General features: G+C 35.0%; 1 protein-coding gene across 6 annotated transcripts in view; it reads left to right on the top strand.

Moving 5' to 3' along the window:
- Positions 1 to 4,516: 4,516 nt before the first annotated feature.
- Positions 4,517 to 19,820, top strand: part of LOC143244215 (uncharacterized) — a 35,125-nt gene continuing 19,821 nt past the window's right edge. For 5 of the 6 annotated variants that reach the window (XR_013024972.1, XR_013024971.1, XR_013024970.1 and 2 more), the window contains exons 1-3: positions 4,517 to 4,788; positions 5,990 to 7,000; positions 16,827 to 16,962. Coding sequence is in view for 3 of the 6 variants with exons in the window: in XM_076488467.1 (XP_076344582.1) it covers positions 4,618 to 4,788; positions 5,990 to 7,000; positions 16,827 to 16,962 (1,318 nt within the window). In the remaining 3 variants the exon portion in view is untranslated. The remainder of the gene's footprint in view (positions 4,789 to 5,989; positions 7,001 to 16,826; positions 16,963 to 19,820) is intronic. The other variant, XM_076488468.1, reaches the window with a different exon arrangement.

The raw sequence follows: 19,820 nt of genomic DNA, 5'->3' as shown, positions 1-19,820 counted from the left end.
AGCTATTGTTATGGAAAACTTAGATAAATGGTTGGCCTATAAAAACGTTTAATAATGGACAAATTATTAAGTTACCTTATGCTAATGCAGAGTCAAAAAGTAGTATTACTCTGAGGTCAATCATAGTATGAATCTAGAAGTAGAATGATTAAATTGAATAGGCTGGAACAAGTAGAGCAGAAATGAAAAGTTGAAGAACAAGTAAACCTACAACTTTAAATAATGTTAAAAAATTAGAATAAAAAACTTCAAGACTGACGAATTCAGAAGTTCTACAATCCTTCATTGTTATAAATGCTAAAAACCGTTGTTTGGTGACAAGTGCATTGGTATCATGAAGTGTGAGTGGTCATAGGGTAAAACATTCAGCTATGTTTCAAGGGAGCAAACCAAACATGTAAATTGTAATGGAAATCACCATGTTAGTTCGAAACTAAAATATAATATAAAAAGAAGGAAAGACTTACAGTACTCCCCAAAAAATTATAAGAGGAAACCGTGCTAAAGTTCTAAGGTAGCGAAATCAAATTCACTGCACACATACAAAAATAAAGAGCTTATAAATGAGTGTAAGATAGAATTAATTTATAGTATTTTATTAACACGACTGAAGTACTGATTAATATTAAATATTCAAGGAAATGTTGAAGTAATATTCTTAAACGTGTCATACGACTTAAAGTCGGACACAAAAATAACAGCTATGAATCATGATTTTGTACCTCAAAATAATGGCACATAAGAAGTACTCTTGGGCTACTCTTTCACCAACGAATAGTGGTATTGACCGTTACACTATAATGCCCCCCACGGCTGAAATGGCGAGCGTGTTCGGTGCGAAGGGGTCTCAAACTTGCGACCCTCAGATAACGAGTCAAGTGCTTTAACCACCTGGCCTTAAAAAAGAAAGAAGAATGCATCTGAAAAGTTGTTATCTAGATTTTGAAAAAATATGTTTTGTTTCTTTGGAATTTCACGCAAAGCTACACGAGGGCTATCTGCACTAGCCGTCCCTAATTTAGCAGTGTAAGAAAAGAGGGAAGGCAGCTAGTCATCACCACCCACCCCCAACTCTTAGGGTAGTCTTTTACCGTAGAATAGTGGGATTGACCGTCACATTATAACACCCTTACTGTTGAAAGGGCGAGCAATTTTGGTGCGACGAGGATTCGAACCCGGGACCCTCAGAATGCGAGTCGAACGCCTTAACCCACCGGGCTATGTCGGGCCGTGAAGTTATGTAATAAAAAAAAACAGTTAAAGAATTAATTAGAAATCAACAATTTAAGGATTGCAATTTTTTGTTCTGAATTAGATAAATAAAAAGCAATTTATTTAAAAATATAATGGCCGATATAACTGACGGCAGCATAAATCCTAAATTTAATAATAAGTGGCATAATTATATTAATGAGAGATGAAATAAAGATAATAGATTGAAACCTGTATTCCCTATATGTATTAGAGAATATATAATTGAAGAAGACAAACTATTAAAGTTTAATAACAATAATATTACTTCAATGAAAAATACTTAAAGTCGTCAAAGATATAAAATAAGAACACGACACCAGGATGGGATAATATACAATATACCATGCTTAAAGATTGTAATAGCAAAATATATAATAACATAGCTGATATTTTTCTCTGTTCTATAAATTTGGTTATATCCCAAAATATAGAAATATAGTTTAATAACTGTGATGTTACAACTTAATAAACTAAAGAGTTTTTCTGCAGTTACAAACCAATTAGTCTAACCAGCTATTTATGTACAAGTTTTGAAAAAGAAAAATTATAGATTAATAAATATATTGGGGAAAGTAACGTACTAAATCCTTACCAAGATAGTGCCAGAAAAATTATAAAACATTTGATCATTTTATTACACTTACAGAGTTTATAATTAATGTATTCAATTATAAAAATCCAACAGGTACAACATTATCAAACTTCAAAAAGGCGTTCGATAAGATCTAGCATAATAGACTGGTCTATAAATTAATCACTGATTTTAGATTTTCCAATTCCTTAGTTAGATGGATAAATAACTTTATAAAAGGCAAGCAAAATTAAATTAGAACAAATAATAAATTATGTGATGGTTATTCTCCCGAATTGGTACTTTTCCAGGGGACAGTACTAAGTCCATTATTATTTAATTTATATATCAATAATATACTACGTCAAGATCCTGATAAAGATGATATTAATATAGCACAGTATGCTCATGTTATACTTTTTTTGGTAACTAAACATTTTGTATCTAGAATAATCAAAAACCTATAGTTAGATGTAATAGATTTCGAAACATGATGGGCCCGGCAAGGCCAGGTGGGTTAAGGCGTTCGACTCGTAATCTTAGGGTCACGGGTTCGAATTTCGGTCGCACCAAACATGCTCGCCCTTTCAGCCATGGGGGCATTATAGCCCTCGAGTAGCTTTGTGCGGAATTAAAAACAAACAAACAAACGAATCATGTTGCAAACTTTGGAAAATCTACTTAAACGCAGATAAGACTATATTTATTCTTTTCCATGAGAAAGGTTCAGCATGGTTCCGATATTTGAAAAAGCTATTTCACATCCTAAACATGTGAAAACTGTGCATCTCTTTATCCACCAAGATGAGAATGCAACAGCTCCTTCTATACCTGCTGACTAAAAAAAAACCCACTAAATTACTAATTGTAGCTACACTTGTACAGGTCGGAGATGTACCATTGGATTTGTAGGAGATAAAATCATAGTACTACAGGATGCAGGAGATCTTTTAATGGAAAATGTTCAATCTTCCGATACGGGTCTGTGCAAGTGTAATGAAAAGTCAGGGATACGAGTTAAACATGAAATAGTTATTGCTTATCTCTTGAAAGGTAAACAATTTGAAGTGAGAATTCGCAATTTCATTCGAATCTTTATTTTTCACTTAGAAACAACTTTCACTATCATAGTATTCTAATTAATGTGAGTTATTATCAATTTAAACTGCCCTGCATGGTCAGGTGGTTGGGGCGCTGTATTCGTAATCTGAGGGTTGCGAGTTCGAATCGTTGTCACCCCCAAACATATTTACCCTTTCTGCCGCGGGGACCTTTATGATGTTGTAGTCAGTTCCACTATTCGTTGGTAAAAGAGTAGTCTAAGAGTTGGTGGTGGGTGGTGATGACTAACTGTTTTCCTTTAGGAAACCCTCCAAGATACCCAGTCTTTAATATACAACGTTTCGATTAATCATAGTAATTTGAATTACATTACTTTTAAATCCCCGGCATATATATACGTTGGTACTAAGAAACACCTTGTTATCAAACACTATATTGGCTTTACACAGACAGTTTCGAACAGAAAGAATATTTTTAAAATTTATGAATATAGACATTATGGAGAAAGGAGTGGTGTGAAATTCAGTTAAGCATTTGAGTTTGTACATCTTGGGGTTTTTGTACATCTATTTCAGTTTTTACCATAAGCTCTATATTTCTATTTTATTCGTTCAATTCAGGGAGGAAAGTAGAAAGGATTTCGCTGCGATAGAACAGACCATTAACTCGCTTTTATGTAGTGAAACCAAAGTGATGACGAGAAACCCATTTGAAGTAAAAATGTATTCTCAAGACTGCTGGTTTCGGTATTAGAGCTTTAATTAAAACAAAGTACAGAACAACATTTCGACTTTCTTAGTTCATCTTCAGGTTAACAAAGAGAGAGTTTGAAACTGACCATTGCCGGGCGCATGTCTTAAGGACGAGAGTATAAACGGGTACGGGATTGTAGGGAGCGTTGCAGTAAGATGTTAGGTTATTAATTAGTATAGATATAAAGGTGTTCCTAAGAAAGTCGAAACGTTGTTCTGTGTTTTATTTTAATTAAAGTGCTAATACCCATACCAGCCCTCTTGAGAATACATATGATGGAGCTAGAATTGTTTCTTCTAGAGTATTTATTTCTCGTTCTTTTAGTATAGTTCATAGAAAACTACTTACAACGATGAGCTCGTGTTTTTTTTTGTTTTTGAAATTGTATCTCTTTTTGTTGTTGTTCTATATTTCTTTAAACCTTTGTCCGTGTTTAAATTTGTTTTGGGTTGAGTTGTTTGGAATTAAGCAGAAAGCTACACAAGGAGCCATCTGTGTTCCGCCCATTACAAGTATTGAAATGCGGTTTCTAAGATTAAGTCAGCAGACATTTTGCTGTACCAGTGGTGCGCAACAGGTTTGCGAAATATGGCACAACAATTTGTGGTTATTACTTTTCACTGTTTGAAACAGTATAAAACTGTGTTGGTAATATAGAAGTATTTTATACATAATTTTATAGTTGTTATTATTATTATCTAAACATTTGTAAATAATTTAAACCTTTAATAATAAAACTTATTCATTTTATAATTATTCTTTTAAATTTATAAGTTTTTATTAATAGTAATTTTAATTTTCAGCACATATTTTCAACACAATTACAAATCAAATAGTTTGTATCTTAAAATATTTTCTCCTTTGGGTTCCAGTACGTATTTATACTTGTTGTTGTAGGCAGTAATCGATGCTGTATCTTTTTGCTCTGCGCAACCTCTCTAACCAATCAAAATTTCCGTCAGTCACGCTTATTTAAGATGGCAGCATGTTTTGGTCAAGATGCGGACGAAAGTGTTTCAGATGAAAATTGTGCTTTACATTCACAGTTTTGGATTACTTCGTTTAATCAGATTATTGTAAAAAATGTCAGCCCGACAACTGTAATGTCCAGTACTAGCAGTAGTAGTAAAAACCAAGAAATCAGTGAAGTATGTTCTTAATTTTAAAGTTAAGAAATATAGACTTAAGAATGTTTGATCGGTCGACTGTCAGTGAGCACTGTTAGGCCTGAATATTTTGAGTACTGCTATCATTCATTCACGTTTAAGCTAGCATAACTATCAATATCTCTGTAATTACAATATAATTATGTCGTCTGTGCTGTTTGCGAGTGGACATAAGTTAGGTGAACCTTTATTTGAAAACCTAAAATTAGCGGTTGGTGAATTTTAATGCGTAATTCCTTTCATAGATTTGAAGTTTATTAGTAAATTTTTATTTTCATTACAGTACAAGTAAGTCCCTTAACCTGTATAAAAATTATATCATCATTTATACAAAAACTGATTTAAAATTGATGCCGTAATACCATAAGTTTACCTGTGTGACAGTTTTTGGGTATACGAGTTGACTATAACGTGTTTTCACTTCACTTTGCTTGTACAGGTTCATACATTGTTTATTAACTTAGTAGCAGTTTTGGGTCTCCAATATAATGTTAAGGGGTATAATTTGGTATTAAATAGTGAAAAAAACCAAAAACAAACAAATTGCACACTATTAAATTTCACAGTCAAAAAATGAGTAATGTACACTGTAGTTTGAATTATTTGTTTAATAATTGTACTGTTAAAGTGTCCTTTACGCAATGCAAGTGATTCATCAAAACAACACTAACAAAATTGCAAACTAACACTAATTAAAATTAACTTTGTAGGTATTTGCATTAAATTAAGTTTTTATTATAAAATTAGCCAAATTTTATAAAGTACTGAAAACTTACAAAATTGAGTTGCCATCCAGTGATTGCAGTTAATCTGATGTTTAAAATGTATACTGTCAAGATAACATGACTTGATGTACAGAGGTCTTGAGTGTTGAATCATTTGAGACACATGTTCATCCTCCAAATTTTAATCCTTTCTGATTATATGAGCTCAGATGAATGTTAAAAAAATAATTTTATAAATGCGTACAGTAGACTTTAAAATCCATGTATTAACTGTTTGTTTTTTAATTGTTAAAGATGTTATATTTTTGTGGTAAGTAATTTCTCTATTATCAGATTATAGCACCAGATTGTTGGACAACAAAACAAGTCAATGAAACTTGCAGGTGCTCAGTTGGTTTCAAGAAATAAATTTCTTATTTATGTCATATATTTAATAACCTTGTCTTTATTTTCCACAGAAGTCCAAAAAGGAAACAGATGCTGCTTTAGCTGAATTACGTGAAGATGAACTGCAGAAACTACTAGAAGAAGCAGTTACTTTTAACAGACCCAGTAGCGAAGACAGTTACTTGCTCCAGAAGTTAAAAGAAGAACATGCTGAACTGTGTAAGGATGTCAACCAACACACAGCACTCAAAACAGATGTTTCAGGTGCATGTCGAAACCGACAGTCACGAAACTGTGTTAGCAGGACATCTTCCAAGAATAAAAGTGTGTATATGAATAATTTCTTCTCTTGTGACTCTGGCATCTGGGAAAATGTTACCAAAACGGGCGAGACCTTTGTTCAAAAGAGAACTGGGATATCGGGACAAAGCAGAGAGGACTTCATTGTTATGGAAGGGTCAAAACAACTTAAGTCTCGGTCTTATTTAGATTTAACTGATACCAAATCGTACGATCCCTTTGATGTGACATGGTCATCAGGGAAAGGAAGGAGGAGTAAAGGTGTTAGGGTTGAGCGTGCCAAGTCTCTGTCAGATGCTCCTTCAGAGGTTAAATTTCTTAAGGACAGCTCTTTTCCAGTTAATAGGACAAGTGATTTATCATGTGAAATGATTTCATCTAGCCTAGATGCCAAATCTAAGTTGGATGCTTCCAAGAACTTGGATAAAAAGTTATTCCATATTCCTTCCAGTCAAAGTGATCCTTCTAGTCCTGAACTTGGTGGATTGTTTAATCACCATGGTAGCTCTGTGTTAATTGAGAAACAGGAAGGAACTGTAGGTATAGTAGATCTTTTCACCCAGGTTAACTCTTCTATGTGTCGACAAGAGCTTAGAAACAGCAGTCAAACACAAGAATTTGAACTGAAGGAAATAAGGAAGAGTGTGGAAGAACCTCAGTTGTTTAAATCATCTCTGTCATCTCGTGACAGTCACTACACGAGATGTAAAAGTAATGATGGTGCAGGTGATAGTTGCTCTGGTAGAGTAGAAGTTGACAATGAGACAGCAATGCCTTGTAAGGTAGGATTGTAAGTTTTAAGTTTCGTATTTGTGCATTGATAAAAGATTGTATGGCTACTTTATTGTGAAGAGAAAATTTTGGAAATATTTTAATAATCCTATGAAGTTTGATTTATTCTCTTTTAAAAAAACAACACATAAAGATCCCGTGAGATGTTGACTTGCAGTACTATTGACAACACATAAAGATCCCGTGAGATGTTGACTTGCAGTACTATTGACAACACATAAAGATCCCGTGAGATGTTGACTTGCAGTACTATTGACAACACATAAAGATCCCGTGAGATGTTGACTTGAAGTACTATTGACAACACACAAAGATCTTGTGAGATGTTGACTCGCAGTACTATTGACAACACACAAAGATCTTGTGAGATGTTGACTCGCAGTACTATTGACAACACACAAAGATCTTGTGAGATGTTGACTTGCAGTACTGTTGACAACACACAAAGATCTTGTGAGATGTTGACTTGCAGTACTATTGACAACACATAAAGATCCCGTGAGATGTTGACTTGCAGTACTATTGACAACACATAAAGATCCCGTGAGATGTTGACTTGCAGTACTATTGACAACACACAAAGATCTTGTGAGATGTTGACTCGCAGTACTATTGACAACACATAAAGATCCCGTGAGATGTTGACTTGCAGTACTATTGACAACACACAAAGATCTTGTGAGATGTTGACTCGCAGTACTATTGACAACACATAAAGATCCCGTGAGATGTTGACTTGCAGTACTATTGACAACACACAAAGATCTTGTGAGATGTTGACTCGCAGTACTATTGACAACACATAAAGATCCCGTGAGATGTTGACTCGCAGTACTATTGACAACACATAAAGATCCCGTGAGATGTTGACTCGCAGTACTATTGACAACACACAAAGATCTTGTGAGATGTTGACTCGCAGTACTATTGACAACACACAAAGATCTTGTGAGATGTTGACTCGCAGTACTATTGACAACACACAAAGATCCTGTGAGATGTTGACTCGCAGTACTATTGACAACACACAAAGATCTTGTGAGATGTTGACTCGCAGTACTATTGACAACACACAAAGATCTTGTGAGATGTTGACTCGCAGTACTATTGACAACACACAAAGATCTTGTGAGATGTTGACTCGCAGTACTATTGACAACACACAAAGATCTCGTGAGATGTTGACTCAAGAGTACTATTGACAACACACAAAGATCTTGTGAGATGTTGACTCGCAGTACTATTGACAACACACAAAGATCTCGTGAGATGTTGACTCGCAGTACTATTGACAACACACAAAGATCTCGTGAGATGTTGACTTGCAGTACTATTGACAACACACATAGATCTTGTGAGATGTTGACTTGCAGTACTATTGACATAAACTCATTTATCAACTATATGTGTATACACTCATATCTCTTTTTGTTTTACAGGTCTATTAATTAAAATAAACACTAGAAGACAATTAGTACAATTGTAGAGGTAATGAACACAAAGCAAAGGATGTGTGTATTAGAAAGATCAAAACATCAAACATCCTAGCTTTACAATTAGAAGTGAGAAAGGAGTAAATGGCCTTTTATGAGGATGGTGGGGATATATTATATGCTAAGGGAGGAAACTGGAGTGTCCTGAGAAAACCTACTTTTATTGGTTGAGTGCTGAATAATTTACCCAACCAGTGTTCAAACTGGATGTCTATAAAGGGATAGGAGAGTGATTAGTGTGACTGTGAATGGATCTTGTTAAATTAATAAAGATTATAAAACTAAATCTTGAGAATCTTCACTAAATTTGGGACAATTTGGTTTGTCCATAACACCCTTGGACCAGAGACAACAAGGGACAATTTGTTTTTATCCATGTTACTGTTAGGCTACAGACAGCAAAGGGACAACTTAATTTGTTCAAGTTATCAGTGGGCTAAGGACAGTAAGGTTACTTCATCTAGGCTGTCCTCATACACACCCATCCTTGGGAAAGTAAGAAATCAAAGTTTCTGCCTACATAAAAAAAATCAAAAAAATCATAAACTCCCATCTTAAACTTCTGTAAAATACTGTTCTGTACTGCCACCCAGCATCAACATATTCCATGAGTCAGTCAACCTTTTAGTAAAATAAAACTGGCCCAGTTGGAGTCTAGTTTGTCTTTTTTCAAATCTTCAACTCATGTCCTCTTATCCTATTATTTTTAGACTATAACATGTAAAAGTCAGAGGCCTTTATTTTGTCGATTCTTGATAACTTGTATGCTTCAAAAAGATTGTATCTTAACCTTTTTTTCTCAGTAGAAAACTGAGAGATCTTAATTTCTGGTAGTATAATCCTTCCATCACTGGAGTCATCCTGATGGACTTCCTCTAAATCCTTTCCAATAATTCAGTTTTCTATCATCCAGAGGAAAACTTGGTAATGTTTCACATGTAGTCTAACTAGTGATATGTATAGAAATAATTACCTCTTATATTTTTTAATCAGTGTTTATAAGTATGTCTTGCTACTAGCAACAAAACACTGATGTCTCTAGTAACCTATTTTACCATTATGCCAAATTTCGAGATTAGATTTTACTTCTTTAGCGTGTGGTAAATGTTTCTAAAGTCCAGTTTTTGTCCAGTTAACAGTGAACTGTGGCATGGTAATATTTGTTTTTTCAAACAGCTTATACTGACTATTAATAGAAAATAAAGGTTATCCATTAAGTTGTATATTTGCACAAAAATAATTAAATAAGATATTTTCACTTTTAAGAATAAAATAATAAAAAAATAAAAATAAGAAGTTAAGACATAACTTTAGAAGCAAGAGGGATTGTACTTGTTAAGACATTGTCTAAGATGATGCAAAAAAAAACACTTAAGTTTAAAGAGGGTGAGAATTACTTCCGTAACATTCTCCCTCGATGTGGATTCCTGTACGTGGTGAGGGGACCTCCCAGAGAAGGTTCTGTTCTTACAGTTTATCTCCTCTGGGATTTAAACATCCACCTGCATGTTTGCCGTGCGTGGTAACCCGTGAAGGGGCAGAGAGAATCCTGGTGGTTGAGGGGTCCAGTTCCAACACCACTTTGGCCTTCAATTTCTCTAAACAGGCAGTCTTGGAGTGGCCCCCCAGGATTAATTGGCTAGTCCATTTGGGCCATGGTCAACTGAGAACCAGCATAGAACATCCACAACAGGTGTTGTGGACATTGTGTCTGACACTGGTGTTTAGGTATGGTGCTCACGAAACCCCGACGTCACTGCAGTACCCTTAAGGCACTGTAGTGTGTCCCCTTGTAGGGCTCCATGGTGTGTGGGGTCAGTGGGCACCTAAAAATTTTCTATTTATTATGGGTACTCCTAAAACAAAAAAATAACACAGCTTGAAACCATCGAGAAAAACCCGACTACTGGAAAACGACCACACATTGATGAATCTGTACAACCTAACTCACCACGTGAATCTGTCCTGCGATTCCTAATTTTGCATTCCTTAAATGACAAACCTCTAGGGCAGGTGTCCCCATTTTTTATTCAGAAGGGCTTGCTGGCTCCCCTAAATCAGTAAAAAAGCCACATTCGAGAGATATCTTAGTGGAAACATCATCACAGCATTCCAAACTTCTCCTGACATCAAAAGCCTTGGGGGACATACCCATTGAAGTTAATCCTCATTCCACTTTGAATACTTCCAGAGGTGTCATAGTTGAAAGAGATTTAAGGACTGTCCCTGAATCGGAGATCCTCGCAGGTCTCACCATCCAAGGTGTCACAGCAGTATGCCGAATCTTCAATCGAAATTATGGAATTATGGAACCAACAAATGTTCTAATACTAACATTTACTGTACCATGTCCTCCCCCACAATAAAAGCAGGATATCTGAATTGTAAGGTACGACCTTATATTCCAAATCCTGTAGGATGTTTCTGTTTTCAAGATTTGGTCATTCAAAACAATCTTGCCGTGGTTCCTTGACCAGTGCCCGTTGTGGTGGTAAAGACCATAATGCCACCGAATGCCGACTCAAACCACATTGTATAAACTGTAATGGTATTCATTGTTCTTATTTTATCTCTTGCCCTAAATGGGTAGAAGACAAAGATGTACAACGTCTTAAGACGGTTAATGATCTCATTTACACAGAGGTTCAAAAATTATTATTACCTATTTTGACCAGAACTTATGCTGCTATAACCCATTCTACTACTACAGTAGGAGTCCAAACAGACCTTACCTGATCCCCTACACAATCTTCACCAGCAAATCTTAATGAAACACTTCCCAAAATAATAGTTCACGAATCAGTGTCTCCTTCCATCTCTGTCGTGACCACACCTTCCAGTCATTGCCAAATTTCACCTTCTTCAAGTCAAGAAGTTTCCATGGGGTCTCCCTCTCTTGTTACCCCAAAAATTAAACAACTTGTCCGCACCCTCAATCATTAGTATGTGTACTGATAAATTCAGACCCGACCATTCGAGCTAGAGCAGAATCCATAGAAGGTGATAGACCCACATCCAGTAAAGAAAAAAAAAATGTGGTTGTAAGCAGGACTCTCTACCATCTTCTCCTCTGAAATAATTACATATGGCCACACTAATCCAATGGAACTGTTGAGGTTTCCAGTCAAATGTGACTGACATCAAAGATCTGATTCACTTTTATCATCCTATGTGTCTTTCTTTGCAGGAAACATTTCTACAGCCTACAAATACAGTTACTATCTGCCACTATTCATTATACTAGAATGACAGGCTATGTGTAGGATGGGGACATGGAGTTGCATTGCTGGTTGATCAGCATGTGTCCACCCGGTCCCTGTCACTGACCACACCCTTGGAGGCTGTATCCATCTGTGTTTCCTTGGGTTGTACCATCACTATTTGCTCTCTATACCTCACACCTGAAATGCATTTATAATCAATCAGATCTCCATACCCTCATTGAGCAACTGCCTACCCCATTTTTAATCTTGGGAGATTTCAATGGGCATAATTCCCTTTGGGGTGGCTCCCATATTGATATGAGAGGGCACGCCATAGAGCATATGCTTCTGAACCACAACCTGACTCTTTACATATATTTTCATGCACCTATTCAGTCATTTACAGCTATAGATCTTTCTATCTGTTCCCCTTCGCTACTCTCTCACTTTTCTCAGGAAGTTAACATTAATCCACGAGGTAGTGATAATTTTCCTATCATCTTACAAGAGATTGGCTGTGATCAGTACCACCCGACTCCTGTACCTTAGTGAAAGTTGGTCCAGGCCAACTGGCCTTCTTTCACTACTCTCTCAGAACTTGATCCTGCCATCTTGTGTAAATCATCCATAGATGATTGTGTAGCAGCAGTAACCAACAGTATTATACAAGCTGCTACTCGATGTATCCATAAAACCTCGACATGTACCCTACAGAATTCTCGCCCTTGGTAGAATTCTGCCTGTTCTATAACACAGAAAACTCGGAAGCATGCTTGGGATAAATTTCGAAGATACCCAACGGTCTCAAACCGCATTGCATTTCAGCAAGCCCGTGCAAACACTCAGCAAGTTAGATGTCAAAGCCAAAAGGAATCTTTGATTAAATATGCCTCCAGCATTTCTTCAACCACCAGCACAAATGTTATATGGGAAGAGATCTGGAGGGTGAGTGGGAGATATACTTCTGCTCCCCCCTCTCTATCTTAATATCTGATGGCCATGAAGTTGTAGATGCACAGAGCATTGCCAGTATTCTTGGGGACTTCCTTTCTCGTGTATCTAGCTCTTGAAACTTATCCCCTTCCTTTTTAGTCATTAAAACACAGGTGGAGCATCTGCCTCTTTCCTTTTCAACTGACCCTTTCTATGACTACAATCGCCCTTTTACACTGATGGAACTCAAACTTGTTATTCATCGGTCTGGCAATACATCAGTCGGACCTGATAATATACATTATGAGATGTTACACCACCTCTCCCAGAACTATTCTCCTAGCTGCCTTTAATTAGATATGGCAGGAAAATGTCTATCCAGATGCTTGGGGACAAGTTATCATACTCCCTATTCTGAAACCTGGAAAGGATCCAATGATTCCTTTGATTTACCTTCACATTGCTTTGACAAGTTGTCTCAGTAAGATCTTAGAGAGGATAATCAATGCCTGCCTTGTTTGGTTTCCTGAATCAAACAACCTCCTCTCACCTACTCAGTGTGGGTTCCAAAGACAACACTTTACGATAGACCACTTAATTCGCCTTGAAATATCAATCAGAGAAGTCTTTTTAAGGTGACAACATCTTGTTACAGTTTTTTTTTATTTAGAAAAAGCTTATGACATGGAGATATGGCATCTTACGAGACCTTCATTTGTATGGATTGCATGGCAACTTACCCCTTTTCATCCAGCCATTCTTAATGAAGTGCTGATTCCAAGTCCGTGTGGGCTCAACACTTTCTCATTTTTTCCCACAGGAACTTGCGTCTCTCTGGGCTGTATTCTGAGTGTCACCCTTTTCATTCTAAAGATTAATGCCATCAGTGAACAGCTACCCCCTACAGTTGCAAATGGTCTTTTTGTTGATGACTTTCACATCTCATGTCAGTCATCAAACATGAGGTTTATTGAATGGCAGCTACAAACTGCAATCAACCAGATACTGAAGTTGACCATGGCAAATGGTTTTAAACTTTCACTCTCTAAAACCATTTGTATACATTTCTGCCACAAATGGGGAATCCACCCAGATCCAGAACTCCGTCTTGATGATGTTGTACTTTCTGTCATCCTTGAAGCAAAGTTCTTAGGTCTTATATTTGATTGTAAATTAAATTTTATATAACACATCAAGCATCTTCTTATCAAATGTCTAAAAGCATTGAACATTCTATGTGTCCTCTCTTCTACTTCTTGCTTCAGATCAATACTCCATGCTTAAAATTTATCATGCCTCGTCTGATACAAACTTGACTATGGGCCTGTGGTTTATGGTTCTTCGAGAACCTCAGTACTAAAAATGTTGGTTCCTGTTCATCACCAGGGACTTAGGCTTTGCATTGGAGCTTTTCATACTTCTCCCGTGTAAAGTCTGTACGTGGAATCTCATGAACTCCCTCTGTATATTCGCCACTTGCAACTGTCTTTAATGTATGCTTCCAAACTTCGATCCTTACCACAGCATCCTACCTGGAGTTGTGTTTTCCAACCACAATGGACCACACTTTTTGTTAACAGAAAATCTGCCATTGTTCCTTTTAGTCTCTGTATCTATGTACAACTGGAAGATTTGGATTTATCCTTGAATAACATTGCAGTTTCATCAAATCAGCCTATTTCACCATGGCAAATTACTGTCCCCAATTGTAACCTATCTTTGAGTCATCTGAGGAAAGTAGACACACCTGATTGGGAAATATCACTCTTTCTTTGCTGAACATCTTTTATATGATACATCCATTCCCATATATACAGATGGTTCGAAATTGGGTGACTCAGTGGGCTCAGCTATGGTTTGTGACAGTTCAATTGTGGTACACAGACTCCCCCTTACAGTTTCTGTTTTCACTGCCGAATTGTATGCCATCTCTCCAAATTGTACAATGTATACGGACTCACTCAGCTGTCTATTGGCTCTGGAATCATTCTATGATAGTCAACACCCTCTTCTCATCAATATTGAAAATAAACTGTCCCATCAAGCTCTCTCTTCTGTCTCTGCCCAATTCTTTTGGATGCCAGGTCATGTTGGTATTTGTGGGAATGAGCTGGCCGACAGAGCAGCACAGTCTGTCTGTTCTAAATCTATTATCCCAGTACCCATTCCATACATGGACTATGGTCCAGTTATCAAATCCAGACTGTATACCAGATGGCAGGCAACCTGGAATGAGCAACACAATAACAAGCTTTTTCAAATCAAACCTCTCAGTCTTTGGCCCTCTTGCTTCTGTAAGGATTGAAGAGAGGAAGTTGTCTAGGCAAGTCTACGCATTGGTCACAGTTTTTTAACCCACCACTTCCTTTTATCTGGAACTGCTGCACCAATGTGTGGTCTATGTAGCACTCAGATCACAATCATCCACATTTTATTATCATGCCGTCGTTACAACGTAGAACAACAACACCATTTTAAAGATATTTGTAAGGCAGGTTTGCCCTTGACTTTGGCCCATGTTATAGGTGATACTGCCTATCTCACTCATGTTTTTACATTTTTAAGAGCCATTGGTCTTTTACACTTAAGGTTTTTTATTGGACTACATAGTGTTTTGGCATGATTTCTTTTACACATGTTAATGTTTTAACATGATTTCTTTTATACATTTCAATTTTTATTTTGACTTGAACCCAAGACTGGAAAGGCCAACTTCAGGTGACTGACTGCAATTTTAATCTTGTTGCTTCAGTCTTCCTGGCAAGTCTTAGTTTTACACATTTTAGTTTTTATTTTTCTTTTGAACTGAACCCAGGACTGGAAAGGCCAACTTCAGGTGACTGTCAGCAAGGGTGTACTTCTTGCTTCAGTCTTCTTGGCAGTTCCTAATTTTACATATTTTACTTTTTACCTTAATTGCCCTATAACCTATACTGTACCACATTTTGTCTGGCACAGATAGCCTTGTAGCTTTGTGCCAACAGACATTGAATACCTGCCTACCTTAACATTCACCTTATGAACTGTGTGGCTAAGAAATGAGCACCAGAATTTACTTGTGATGTAATAACTGTTATCTGTTGGTTTTTAAGTAATTAGTTAAAAACATTTAATTATTAGTAGTGTAATTATGTAATATGAACTGTTTTGTCATCGTAAAATTAAAACTTGAATACCTTATATGTTTTCTAAATTGCATGAAACACTTGAATTTTTGTGAAGATTCAAGCTGCTTATCACAAAGAAATCTAAAGCAGATGGAAAGTTTTGAATATAAAATTAGATTATGTTAAACTGGGAACTTTCATAGGCTTGCGTGAGTGACCAGGACTTGTAAAGTAAAGAACAGGAAAGACTTTCAGAATAATCTATCTGTTGCTTAAGTTAGTATTTCAACTTCTTGTTGTTTACATAGTTAGAAATATGGGAGAGAGAATAATTATATGGTTCTGATGTTTGTCAAACACGTAACAATAAATTTAATTTTTTTAAAGTTTTAATAGTAAAGTGCTAATATAACAAAGAATTTTGTGTGTAGATGAGGTTTGTTGGAATGGCCAGTGTAGAACCACCTGATAATGTGATTTCTTTTTTTTAAATTTTTACTGAGATAAATGGCCAGTAGGTCAGATGGCTCTAGTATATTATGTTTCTATGTCTATTAACGTTATGTTAAAAGAGTTTGTGCCTTTAAATCTTGCCATTCTATGCTCGGTGTAATAAATAAAACTCCTATTATAAATGCTAAGGATGAATATTTATTATGACTTTAAAAAATCTTTCAGTGAATATTGACTCAAGAGACAATGATCTTTGTACATGTCTGAATTTGGGCCAACATTCAGAAGTTAGTGAAATTGCAAGTTGTACATGTTTAGCCCCATGTTATAGTCATTACTTCAGAAACAATAAATATGATGTAATTGTTTATACATGTAGATAAAAATTGTTGGTGTAGAGTCATGGTAAAATAAATTATAAGATTTGTTTTCCTGGAATTGCTTTTCAAAAACAATGAGACCATGTCTTGTTTCTGTAAAAGACAGAGGATAAACATTTCACTCTGCAATCTATTTTCTTCTGTTAAAAGTGTTTTGGTTTTTTTCAGGATGAGTGTTGTTATTGTTTTAATGCTGCAAGTTCTTTATTTGTCTTATTTTACTGTTTCTATCACATGTATTATGCAGCTGTTAGACTGTAATGTTGAACCTTCAGAGAAGAATACAGACAGGAAAATCCAACTAGAAGCAAGTTATGGTCGACCCCAGGTTGGAGGAAACATCATAAACATAGGAATAAGATCCTCATATTCTATTCTTGATGGTACGACCATTTCTTTACAAAAATGAATGTATTTTAAATGCTATAGCCTGTCCTTCTAACTCAGATTGTCATTGTTTAAATACACTTTGTTCATTTTCACTAAGTGTTAAGAGTAAACTACCTAACAATATTTACAGTGATATAGCATTATCAAAGTTGTATTTGTGATTACAGATGGCCATTGATGATATGAGTAATCGCTTTGGTGAAATAGAAGTGAGGTGTTACAACTTTTAATCTGTGTGGAAAGTGGATTTAATCTGTGTTTAATGTGTTGGTTAGTAACTGTAGGAAAGTGTCTTTATGGTCAGTAAATTTCATCAATCATTTCCTACAGAGGAGGTCTTTCTGGAACAGTCAAGTTTTCTTTTATCTAGTAAAAATAGTCCTTACAATTTCTGTATCATCAATCATTTAATACTATGTTATTTCCTATAAGGGGTCTTCCTTTTATATCTGTCTTTAAATACTTTTAACATAATAAAAATATTTTTATATGAATTTGGAAGATTTGTGTATTTTTTATTCAAATGAAATTACTTCTATAGAACTTGTGAAGCAGTTACGAAGATAGTGATTTATGCTTGTGATAAAGTTTTATTAATGAAATTAATACTACAGACATGATCTGTATGTGATTCCTGTTAAACCAGCTGTTTGTATTAAGAGTCTTTACTTCTGAATTAAAGTTACAAAATGAGGCTTAAAGTGTATAAACTGCTTGGGAATATTAACTGAAATTTGTTTCTTGATAAAAAGGAAGATTTAGAGGAGATCTGATTGAAGTGTTAAGATTGTTAACGGAATTGATAGCACTGATGAATCATATTTTTTCTAACTTAATTGTGAGAATAGTTGGATGAGAGGATGTAAATATAAATCTTTGTAGAGAGAGACGGATTCTTTTTTCCAACATGTTAGTTAGCGTTTAGATGTGATGGATACAATTAATTTATGGAAAGGCTTGATAAATATTTTCGTGACGAGGGCTGGCTTTGAATATTTTATTTTTTGAAATTTAGTTTATTGGATCATCTAGACGGAGTAAAAGGTCCTTTTTTGTTCTTAGGTTGTGTAATATGTACCAATATGGCTGACTTGTTTTTTTGTACTATTCACTATTGGTGTGGGATGACATGATTCATCACAGTTTGAGTAATTTTTTGTATTTTTACATATTGCTCTCTGCAAAGACTTGTCTGAAAAAGTCTTTTCTGTCAGTGAGTATTAGGATTAACTGCAATATTAGTGGTATTTTAGAATTTTTGTATATGATGTTTGTTGTTAGGTAACCTACAAAACCATAAAACTAAAAGTAATATAGTGCATCAAAACCTTAGGAAAATGTATTTAAAGAAAAGTTTATTTGCACATAAGTTGTGTTGCAACATTTAATGTGGATTGATAAACTTACGATGTGGAGGGAGGGTATTTCTCAGTGATGGTCAAATTTTAATTTAATTTAGGAAATTTGGACTGACTGTAGTCCATCATAAAAGTGTACAGTAATATTTTGTCTGCATTAAAGAAAAACATACGTAACTCTTCCTTTGTGGGATGGATGGAATCAACCCAGCTCATAACCATGAGAGTTAAGTATAATATGATTCTAGATGATGTATGTGTACAAACTTTTTCTGGATATTGGTAAACATTACAAGGCTTTCATACACACAATATCAGGTTTTGAATTAGATATTAAGATTTTTTCATTAAAGATTTTCTCCTAAAAATATTTTCTTTAGAATTTGTTGAATATCCACCATGCAGAGTAATTTTCATTTTAAGATTTAAAATATTTTTATGCTTAAAAAAATTTCATATTTTAGGGTCTGAAGTCTTTATAATCTCCAGATAATTATGAAATATTTTTAAGAAAAAACTATTTTATCTATAATTTTCACTATTGAATCAGACTGTATGTGTGCAGTAGATTTGACCATAAAAAATTAAATATAAACAAATTATGCTTTTTTCTTTATAGAGTGAGTACAAATTATAACACAAATGTTTAGTCTAAATAGCTTAAATGTCACAACATTATACATTTATATATATTTATTTTTATTATATTGACCTCTTGACCATTGCAATATCTCGGCAAATACAAATAGGACAAGTTATTTTATATTCCAGCTTTTCACCATCAATATTGTGAGATCTAATTCATATAAAACTATAGTTTATATTTTAACAACCTAAACATCTAATTTGACCACTGCTGCATTCAATGCCCCATTTGACACAAAAAAAATTGAAGTTTAGGTTGTTTTTTTAATATTTACTTTTAAATTATGAAAATAAATAATGTATAATACTAAAATTTGAAGTATACCAACTTTATAAAATAGTTATTCAGTTAAATTTTGAATGCAAGTCAACAAACACAATGATAATGTCTTTGACCTATGACCAGAGCAAGAACCATCTTGACATGGTTAAGCCACTGTGCATTGGACCAACTCCATATTAGTGAAGGAATATGGACTGTAATTTTGAATTTATATATACCTATAACGTATGTTTAGTAAAATGTACATATGTGTTGTATACAGAAAATTAGGTGTGTTGTAATAGTAATTGTACTCGAGACATGTTTGTGAAATGATATCAGTTCCATTCAGATTGACAAGTTTGAGTACAAGGTGGTGGGCAGAGAACAGATAGCTTTGTGCTTAGTAACAGGTACAAATTTTGCTGTACTAAATGAATAATTATTGAATAGTAACTTGATACAAAAGTCAGTGTTATGTTGGTCAGAGGTAATTCTGTCATTCCTTTGTTCCCAAATTTATAAGTAACAAGCATTGAACATCACTTGAACTTCTTCAAATAAAATTAGTTAGGTTAAACTCTTT

The sequence above is a fragment of the Tachypleus tridentatus genome, chromosome 2 (assembly GCF_004210375.1).
Source record: "Tachypleus tridentatus isolate NWPU-2018 chromosome 2, ASM421037v1, whole genome shotgun sequence".
Taxonomy (NCBI): domain Eukaryota; kingdom Metazoa; phylum Arthropoda; class Merostomata; order Xiphosura; family Limulidae; genus Tachypleus; species Tachypleus tridentatus.
Note: the sequence above shows the minus strand (reverse complement) of the source record. Positions and strands in the feature narration are given on the sequence as shown.